This window comes from Coptis chinensis, chromosome 3 (genome assembly GCF_015680905.1).
Source record: "Coptis chinensis isolate HL-2020 chromosome 3, ASM1568090v1, whole genome shotgun sequence".
In the NCBI taxonomy this organism is placed as follows: domain Eukaryota; kingdom Viridiplantae; phylum Streptophyta; class Magnoliopsida; order Ranunculales; family Ranunculaceae; genus Coptis; species Coptis chinensis.
The window spans coordinates 30,726,188-30,736,812 of NC_141458.1; the positions used below are offsets into that span (position 1 = coordinate 30,726,188).

The 10,625-nt window shown below is 35.8% G+C and overlaps 2 protein-coding genes across 2 annotated transcripts; both read left to right on the top strand.

Annotated features, from left to right (window-relative positions):
* Window positions 1–283: 283 nt before the first annotated feature.
* On the top strand, window positions 284–4,440 carry LOC147509126 (ATPase, V0 complex, subunit E). The gene is made up of 3 exons (XM_086601438.1): window positions 284–620; window positions 706–753; window positions 4,231–4,440. The coding sequence occupies exons 1-3, from the start codon at window positions 523–525 to the stop codon at window positions 4,292–4,294; spliced, it is 210 nt and encodes a 69-aa protein (XP_086457564.1). The 5' UTR covers window positions 284–522; the 3' UTR covers window positions 4,295–4,440.
* A 930-nt stretch (window positions 4,441–5,370) lies between these two features.
* Window positions 5,371–5,976, top strand: LOC147509127 (uncharacterized). The gene has a single exon (XM_086601437.1). It carries the CDS (start codon window positions 5,502–5,504, stop codon window positions 5,802–5,804), a length of 303 nt encoding a protein of 100 aa, XP_086457563.1. The 5' UTR covers window positions 5,371–5,501; the 3' UTR covers window positions 5,805–5,976.
* The last annotated feature ends 4,649 nt before the right edge of the window (window positions 5,977–10,625 follow it).

Consider the following 10,625-nt stretch of genomic DNA (forward strand, 5'->3'; position numbering starts at 1 on the left):
AATGAGAGTTTTATTTTGACAAGCAAATGAGAGGTTGGAGAGAAAAAGAGACAATTAGACGATGTTTCAATTAATCATAAAATGCCATCATATCGGTTTGATGGATTGGATTTGCAATCATATAGGTTTGATGGATGGCAAATCCATAACCAAACAACATCTATTCGGAACTTCAAATTGAACCTATTAGCTAACTAAAACTGAATCACCAAAACACTAAAACCCGAACCGAAACAGTTTGTTATCGGTTTAGGTTAAAATTGGTTATCGGGTTATCGAACCCATTGACAGCCCTGGTTGGGGTGAATGGGTGATAATGGGGTGAGGGTAAAGTTGGATAAAATGTATGAGTGTTGGGTTTTCTAATAATAATAATAATAAAAAACAAAAAGCCCATATCAAGATCGACCACTCGGGTTTTACAACCGGTTCGCAGATCTGAGTGAAGAAGATTTATCTTTTAAGTAGTTAATAAATTTCAATATTGAGTTGGGGGTGTAGATCGAAATAAAAAACCAAAAAATGGGTTTCTTGTTAACAAGTATAATTTTCCTCGTGGTCGGTATTGTAGCCGCTCTATTCATGAGAATATGCTGCAATAGAGGTCCTTCTGCAAATCTGTAAGTACAATAAGTCCCCCCTCCCCCTAATTCTATTCAATTTTATCCGGTCAACGATTCATATTTTTTTTTTACTGATTTGCAGTTTACACCTGACATTGGTCATCACTGCAGTTGTGTGCTGTTGGTTGATGTAAGTTTTTTTGTATCTTCTTCTTTCTCTTGGGTGTTCAATTGTAATCATCTTTTCCAATCCCCAATGCACATGCTAATTTATTTAACGAGTCATACCAAGTTAGCTGTAGGCTATGTTTATACAACGATAGACACAAGAGGAGTATATATAATTTCTTGCAAGTACAATTGAGTTATATGACCAGCATCTAACCTCATGAGTATGCCAACTTTAAAATCAATCAGTTACAGTAAAAATTGAATTAAATCCCTGTGCATTAAGTAATCCCAATGAAAACATGTGGGGTGCTTGGTCGAGATCAGAGCACCAGATTATTATTTTTTTGTAATAATTATAATTATTATTAATTGTTTAATTTTTTCCTTTTCTGTTCACGCCTTGTTTTCCGGTGTCAATGCATATGCTAATTAAGAATAGGTACCCAATTCGGTGACTTCTTCAGGTATTTCTTGAAGGCGTCAATGCGTCATACCAAGTTAGGCCGTTCACGGTGTTGTAGACTTTATACCAAGATATCCAAAATGCCAGTACTTCAAAACATGGATATTCATTTCTTCCTCCTTCCATTGTCTACCCTTGCATTCATATGGCCCAACACAAGACATAGATAAGAGGGGTATATTCTTTAGTACAGGGTTACTTCAAGTAAAATTTCTTGAAAGAGGAAGGGATCGTAACGATGTTAGCATTGATCACTGGGACATAGGCCATGAGGCGCAACCTCTAGCCTCATAGACAGAAAACACACTGTGATTATAGCCTCTTTGTTAGTTAAAGAGACTTATTCCTCATGCCCCCGATTCCTACCCCTCGAGGCTTAAGCCTCAATGAAGCCCTCTTACAGATCTTCTTTGGGAAAAAATAAATAAAAATGAAATCTATCCTATTAAGTTTGAAAACTACACGTTAGTCCAACTCTATAAATGAAATATGTTGTCCTAAACCCTTAGTTAGCACACAATCATCCCTAAACCTATGTCTCTTGCTTTGTTCAAATTTTTAGTTTTTGCAGCTCGTCAGTGTCCCTCACAAAGTAAAACTGAAAGCTTCTATAACTTTGTGCTTGTCTAATTAAATTTGTCATATGACTCGAGGTTTTTTGTTTGGTTTGATTTATTTATATTTTCTTCTACAATACATTTTTTTATTATTAATTTATTTTTTAATTTTATTTTCGATCTTTAATCTGAGTCTTACGCCTCTCAGCCAAACTTCAAGGAGGCCTTCTGCCTCGAGGCTTAAAGGCGCTTTTAAGGGCTCTATAGATTTTTAACTGGTTACTATTTCACATGCAGATGATACTCTGCGTTATATTGGTATGCCTTTGGTGGTTTAAAAGGCTTTCAAATGTGACTGTTTTACCTTGCAATAGTTTTGGGCATATAGCATAGTTGGTATTAGGTCAGGTATTTGAGCCCTTAGAGTCGAATTTCAGTATGTTAAGGGCTAGAGTCCTTTGGTTTAGCGAGCTCCAAAATCAAGCTCATCTATTACTGCGACACAAACGAGGTCAAGTGAGCCAACAAACAGTCGACCTCCGGTAGATACCTAGTTTACTCACTAGATGGTGTTCAAGGCGATCCAGTCGAGTTCAGTAAACTTGACATCGATGAGAAGTGATACTCCCTGGAGTGCCATGTAGACGTTTAATTTTTTGTGAGTATAAACGAGTTATATGACCAGCATCTAGACTCTTTTTACAGTGTATGGAGTGTACCATCTTTAAAATCAATCAACTACCATAAAAATTGAATTAAAGCTGTGTGCATGAAGTAATCCCTATGGATGATCCATGAAAACATCTAAGGAAATCCTAGGGTGCTTGGTTGAGATTGGGGTGTTGTCTTTGAGCACCAGCTCGAGGGTGTAGCTGGTTGGGCTACTATAGGTTCAGCAAGACTTACCTTATTTGTGGGGAATTTTCTTTGCAGGGGTTGTGGTGTTACTTGCTGTTCAAGCTTTCGACCTCTTCATTCATGTACATGTAGATATTCTTATGGATAAGTATCTTATTCTTTTCTTTGTAGCCGAAGGCGCCAAGGCACAACCTCCCGCCCCACGCCTTTAATCGTGTTGCCGTACATGTTTGCCAACCTTGCCGCCTACCACGTAGGTTTTTTTGTGGCTAAATAAGCCTGATTTGTTGTGAAAAATAGAATACTATAAAAGCAAGGAACGTCCTAGCATCTTTGACACCCCATCACTTGCTAGCCCCGCGACCAGTAGTAGTATGCACCACATTAGTAGATGGGAGCATATTTAGTTGCTGAGGAGTGTCTAGGTATGGAGTTTGCTAGGTCTCGGCTAATTTGGTGGCAAGACAAGTGAAATTCGGCGACTCACCTTAAGCTCTGGACAAAAGACAGGCCTATAACTACTTGAAGTCGAAAATGGCACGGAGGGTCAGTGGTGGATTTGGAGATGGAAAGAAGAAACGAAAAATTAGGTTGTTTATCAACATGGAACTAGATCTTGAGTAGCTTATGGAGATGATCTAACATTTTTAACTAATATAAAGATGGGTATTTGTGTGATACTGAAATAGAACTAATTAGGATTTTCTAGGTACGTGTTTGACAAGTAATTAAGTCCGTGATACATAATTTTTCAGCCTAGATTCAACTTGACTAGTTAACTATGAACTCACACTTTTGAAATAACTGTATAATTATCACATAACAGTATGTACTTGAGTATATGTTAGAGTCGAAGAGTTGAGGTAGGGGACAGCAAGAATTAAAAAATATTAACATTTTGAAAGATCTATATACAATAGCAATGTGGATGAAGAAGACGGAGACAAGGAGTTAAGGGCAAAAATGAGAATGTAGATGGACAGGGTTTGGAGGAGATTAGGATCAGAAGTTTAATTTCAAACACATGGTACGCAGGATGATCACAAACGATCAAGTTATTTTCAACTATTTGTGATGGTGGAGATATCTTTGTAGACAAGGTGGCTATGTTGGAGAGTGAAACTCCACCTGACTCTTGTGCAACAGTTTAGGTTGTTTTATAATTTTCATTTTAAGATACCAATTAGCGTTTGTCATATATTATGGTTTCTTGCCCTTCCATTTGAACTTTACTTTGGAGCAAATGTAAAGTTTGGTTCATATATGCGTTTAGGCTTTTAGTGATAAATATTTGATGCATATCATTGTTTCTCCATATTTGTTTAAATTGACCAAAAGGGACTGCTCAAATGGTGGGAATTACTGCCTTGGGCAATTAACTTTATGAGTTGCAGTAGAGATATATTTTTCTTGGCACTCTTTGGTATCGTCACCATGTATTAATAATATTAGTATTCCAAAACTATGTTACTGATTCTGCAATATGAGATTTGTAGATCCATTGTTCATAATATTTTGTGTCTTAAATACTTAACTCATAAATGCTAAGATCGAAATTTCAGCAGACAACTGCATCTACTCCTATAACATTGTTTTTATATTTATCTTTCTTTGTTAGGTGGGCAATTGTATATCTTGCGCAGATGAAGCCATTAATTAATCCAATCCTCAGTGAAGAGTGATGCTTCTCCAAGGAGTTACGTGATGGCGCTTGTTGCATCAACATTATGTATGATGGATGTCTCCCTGGAATACTGTTTGGACCCTTTTTCTCATTCGAACATTCTTATATTTTATTTAGAAAAATTGTATGATGGTTTGTGCTTCCTGTATCTGCCTTACAGAACAGTCTATATTCTTCAGTTTATCAAAAGCGTTTAGTAGTCTATTGTTAGACCTCCAAAAAGAGTAATAAATGATGGATTCTGCCTGGTCCCTATTCAGCTGTAGTTGTTTCCTCTACCCATTCCCCAGCACTTAATCTAGCTTATACTATATACTTCCTATATGTAAAGCCGTAAAGACGGTGCACTGAATCACTGGTAGTATTTGATCCAGAGATGGAAATTTTATGCCTAAGTGCAGTGCAGTGGTTAACAATGGTTTGGGTTCTATTTTTCATGCCTCAGTGCAGTTGGAATATCCCCCTGCATGCCATTATACCTTTAGTGCACGAGAGTTATCACAGGTGTGAGTGAATGTATGAGCCATGAGATGATGCGGAACATGTTAATTAAGATCGTAATGCTATTTTGGATCATACCTACAGTTAAGACCTTGCCAAGATGGTATACATGCTCCAAAATAGGCAGTTTATTTTGATAATTTAGTCATATTTTCGGATTAAGTGTAACCCGGAAACAGATTAAGTTTTTCTTAGTTACTGAAAAAATGAGTCATTAAAAGCTTGCCCAAGCCCCAAAGGAAGCCCAAGTCTAAGTTTTATTTACTATGTAGTATTGTGTCTGCATTTACTCTGTAGTATCGTTCTTCTGATTCTTGTTATATTGTACCCTCATTCTCTCCGTGTATTTGGATTGAAGATGATGACAGACTCGTGCAAATATTTGGAAGTTTCATATATTTTTCTGAAAAACTAATGAAAAGAAAAGGATGAGAAAGACTTGTCTATTTGCAGTTGACTTCATATTTATGTGGAGGTCCGAGCTGTAGATGAGCTTGGGTCACTTGGCAGCACCAAGCTTGAACTAAGAAACATTACACAATTCGAGACATTGAATGGATAGAAATACAGTCACATTTAATAGAATTCAATAGCTTTGAAAGACTTTTTGAGAACCTACCCTTTCTTTGGAGCTCTCTACTCTCATTTCTCTCGCCAAGAGGTCTATAAGTGCCTTAGAGTCGCATGTTTTGGTGCAGCAAGAGATGGAGAAGAAGTGGTTTCAACTAAATGCTTTGGCGATAGTTTCGTTTCTATTGTTGCTGGTTATCGCCCCTTCTCTAGCATGCTCTTCTTCGAAAGGCAACGGATGTAGAGACTGCATTGCTGATCAAATGAAGTACGGCTGCCCAGCATGTGCGCCAATACTACGTTGCATGGCCCGGTGTCTGTGGGGTGGTAAATCACAATCCGTGTGTTCAAAAAAGTGTGATTGTAATGGCGGGAAGCCACGCCTTTCGGATTGCAAGAAATGCATGTCTAGGTGCAAGTGTAGTTGTGCTAAATAGGTGGTTCTGAACGGACTGTATTAGGTACTAACTTTTGCTCTATATGTGTTGATGCGTTGATGGGAATTGTACTATGAATCATATTGTTCCTAAGGCAATTTTCACCTCGTGTTGGAAGTTGTGATCTATGTATGTAAACTACAAAACCAAATCAGTTTAGATTTTTAATTAAGTCTGTGTGACCTGGTTTGGGTTCTATCTATACATTCGAGAGTGGAATCAACTTTACAGTGTTCGTTCTTTGACGCGAAGTGGCGTTTCCTTCGTTTTTAATGTATGTAAACTACAAAAACAAACCAATTTAAATTTTTAAAAAGAGTAAGAAAAGAAGAATAGTCTGTGGCCATAAAGCCATAGTCTAAGATCATCTCGTACATCATAATCAGTGGAAAATAGGAGTGAATTTGAGCTTTGACGCCTAATTATTAATAAACTAGTTACTTTGATTGTATGTTCTTCGACTTTCTAGATCATATTAACTTAATCACTTGAATGGACATTTTTTATTGAAGACCTCACTGGGTTAATTGATGTATCTAATCGATTAATTGTGATGCCTTGACCCTTGAAAGTATTGAAGAAAGCTCTAGTATTAGTGTTTGACCAACCAGTTGAGCCAAGCAAACAGGACAAGACCAAGTCCCACGCTCCCTCATGTATGATTTATGTGAACACAGAAGTGAAAGACAACTGATCGACTTACGTACAAACCAATCGGTCATGTGAAATGAGTTTGAGACTGTATGTAAGTGACTAAAACCTAATAAATCGATCATTTGATCCAATAGCAAAACTCCATATGGCATCCTATGGAGTACAACATGGCAGCACAAGGAAGTAGCACATTATGAAACATATATGGCTCATGGCTCATGGCTATAGTAGTACTTGACAAATGTCACTTTACTACAACATGAGGTGGAATGACATGGCATGATCTAAATACATGATGTAGCAGTGAGAAACATGTGGTAATGAGGTGGCAGTCCAAGGCCACATGTCAGATTGTCAATACACCCCAGCATGACAAAGCATTGTGAAGGTTGAGGTGGATGAGAAGGTGAATGGATGTATATATAGATTTAATATGGGACGTGAAGCAAGGATGAGCGGTTTTCAGTGATATGTATTCGGTAGAAAAGAGAGCACTAAGAAAACCAATTCTATTACTTCATTTTTGTATAGGCTGGATAAACTACCTAAGTTGATGATAGAATTTCGGCACTTACAGAGACCACTCTGGCCTTGTTTATAAAAACAAATGCAACCTCCCTGAGCGTACTCACAAGAAAATCGTACTCCGATCCGATCCTAGTTGTTTTAGTTCATCATATTAACTTTGATTCATTCCTACATTCCTACTGCCCTTGACAAGTAAGAAAAAAGTACTGAAGAAGGAATGAGCGTAGTCGTGTAGAGGTAATAGAAAGCGACAATCTGTAACTATGTCGAGGACGAGCAGGCATTTGAAAGACTAGTGTCTGGGCACGTTGATCAACTGGATACAGATCATGATGGTTTGCTCTCTTATAAGAGATGACAAAGGAGCTCCAAAGCTTGAGGATTTTAGAGACACATTTTTGGAATAGATGTAGTCAAGACTCAAGACAGACCCAGAAGACCTATCTATCGCTTACCACTCCTTGTTCTTACAATTTGATCATCATGTCATTGGTAACGTAGATTGTTGGGAGATTTCACTAGAAAGTCACACCTCAATCTAGTTACTTTCTATCCCTGGAGGAGTTCACACCAAGGAAATCAGACTTTGGTAGTTATCAACAACCTCAACAAATGCAAAACCACTAACTTATCATCACCTTCATAGATCAACAATAATAATTGGTATGGTGCAATCTGCAAAGTTTTTGGATTCTTCCTTTATATGGCTAAGTGCATTTGGATTCTTAGAAATGAATATCTCAAAGTGGTCCTAATCTAGCTTGAAAGAGGGTTGAAAGTCCTGTTGCTTAGAAAAAAATAAATAAAACCAATCTCCCGCGTGGCCTAGTTTCTCATATTAATTATTCGTAGCTAATTCCAAATTCACATTTTCGGGTGTTGTCCACCCTCCACAATCCACACTCCCCTGATTCTATCCTTGTGCACACATGGATGTATTATCAACATTGCCTGTCAGTTTTTGCATAGTCATGTGATAGGTGATCCAGGACTTGTTTTGCAGCACGACAAACCCAACCTGTTTCAAGTTTCAACACAGTCATGCTCATGTGACAAGCTTGTGAAATACAATAACATATCCCTAAGAAAAAATTTTCTTAGTTGAAAGCAGAGTTTTGTTTTCATTTGAGAGAAACTATATCGAAGACCAGAATAAAGCAGAGTTTTGTTTCATTTGACAGAAACTAACTATATCGAAGACCAGAATATCTTGAAACAAGGAGATGAAATTCAGCTCAAGACAAAAGCACTTGTTTAATACATTTCGTTTTTCAAATCTTTCTCCATGAAGTATGCAAAGAACATGGAATATGAAGTTGATAATGTGACCAGTCATGAGTAGATATTTTGTCCGAATTATGTTTTTGAGACAATCCAATTGCAGCATAACCTGCCTTTTCCATAGAAAAAAAAGGTTCTATCCCCACTAGATTAGCTTTTTAATTTGAACAATTTAAAATATGAACAATTTGTTTTATTGTTGTTGTTAGATCGATGAACTCATTGTTATAAGTTTAAGTAGAGAATTACACCACCTTAACATGAAAATATATCATATAAAATACACTAATTATAGTAACCCACTATGAAGAGATATTATGGACAATATCGCACATATTATTCTTAACTTAATATCCTAATATGTAGATAAATCCCAACATTTTATACTCGTGTTCTCAAGTATTAATCCAATGTTTGCCAATGTAATACTCTGTCATATACTTCGATCGACACCCTCTCCTCCAAAGCTTTTGAAGAAGTACATTTTTTTCCCCTTCCTCCAAAGTTTTTGGAGAAGTACATTTTTTTGTTCCTTCTTCTAAACGAAACCTCGGAATTCTTACCCTTACAGGTTCATTCCGTACGTACGAATAGTTCTATATCTCCTCTCCAAGACTGAAAGCAGCCGGAATGGAATAACGAATTGAATAGATGTGGATGGAACTGCCTACGTTGCCTCATCCTTTCTTAGAAGGCTAAATCTACCCTGCGCAGGACGTATGGTGCGCTGTGAAATCACAGCCACTCATACCAGGGGGTGCGTGTGTATAGGGGCGCTGGTAATCTTGATCCAAAGGCCCACATAACAAGACAATACATCTCATGAAGAAGGCTCTTCTTAGAAACCTCGGAATTCTGTCTAATATTTTGGTTTTTTTTAAAACCGGAATTCCAAATATAGAGTCGAAATTTGTTTATTCCGAAATCAATTGAAATTCCGAATATGATAGGAGTCGAAATTTGATAAATTTCGATTTTTAGATTTATTGGAATTCTGAAAATTTTGAAATCCTGAACTATGCTTCAAACAAGAAACACAACTATTAAAACTATTGGTGGTGGTCGACAAATTAAAGCAGACCGCACCTCTAGAAAAGACCAATCAATTAATATATTAATATTAAAGCTTTCATAAAATTTCAGGTCATCAACTCCTATTAAAACAAAAATTCTTTTCTTATTGAAAAGAGAAATTCTAGCATTTTTAATAAAAACGGGAATTATTCTTATATTATCATGGGAATTCATTCTCTATTGAAAAAGAAAAATCTAGCACTTCTAATTAAAAATGGGAATTACACTTCTAAATTAAAACGGGATTCTTCCTCTAATTAAAAACCGGGTTTTTAAAATTTAATTAAAACAATTTGTTGAGAAATTAAAACTAGTTTTTAAGACTTGATTAAAACAATTTATTAGGAAATTAAAACGGGGTAGCAACTTAACGAAAACATGAATCACGATTTGTTAGAAAATTAATATATGTATAGTTATGATTGCTGAGAAAGTTTTTAAAATAGCTGATGCATATGAACGACGGGTCTACTTTCTAGTCTTAATATTAAAGCTCTCACAAGGGGTATTTTTCAAGCTCTATTAAAATTCCACGTCATCGTCTCCTATTAAAATGGAAATTCTTCACTATTGAAAACAATAAAAAAAAATCTAGCATATCTAATTAAAACGGGAATCCTTCTATTAAAACGGGAATCACACTTATAAATTAAGTCAACTATTAAAACGGGATACCTCTTCCAATTAAAAAATGGGGTTTTTAAACTTAATTTAAACAATTTGTTAAAAAAATTAAAATGGGTTAGCAACGAAAACAAGAATCACGATTTGTTAGAAAATTTATATAAATCGTGATTCTTGTTTTCGCCGCTAACCCATTTTAATTTTTTTTAACAAATTGTTTAAATTAAGTTTAAAACCCCATTTTTAATTAGAAGAGGGATCCCGTTTTAATAGTTGACTTAATTTATAAGTGTGATTCCCGCTTATATATATATATATATATATATATATATATATATATATATATATATATATATATATATATATATTCATTGATTGTTGAAGTTTTCAAAAAACTAGTGTGTATCCTACTTTCTAGTCTAAATATAAAGCCCCCACTATATATTCTACCCTATAATGCGGCGTAGGGGTTTGAGCCGAGAAGCCATGACATTTTTGTTTGCACATTTTTTTTTTAAATTTTAATTTCCTATCTTGTGGGCCCACGAGAAAAAAAAATGAGACATTTTTTCCTATGAATCCCACCAGAAAAAAAAAAAAAAAAAAACCGGTAAAAAAAATTTAAAACAATTTGTTGAGACAAATTAAAACTAATAATAT

What these genes read in the sequence shown, in the direction of transcription:
- LOC147509127 (XM_086601437.1), top strand. Translation starts at nt 5,502, where the DNA reads ATGGAGAAGAAGTGGTTTCAACTAAATGCTTTGGCGATAGTTTCGTTT.
- LOC147509126 (XM_086601438.1), top strand. Translation starts at nt 523, where the DNA reads ATGGGTTTCTTGTTAACAAGTATAATTTTCCTCGTGGTCGGTATTGTA. An exon ending in AGAGGTCCTTCTGCAAATCT is followed by an intron (nt 621 to 705) that starts GTAAGTACAATA and finishes ACTGATTTGCAG; the next exon opens with TTTACACCTGACATTGGTCA. An exon ending in GTTGTGTGCTGTTGGTTGAT is followed by an intron (nt 754 to 4,230) that starts GTAAGTTTTTTT and finishes TTTCTTTGTTAG; the next exon opens with GTGGGCAATTGTATATCTTG.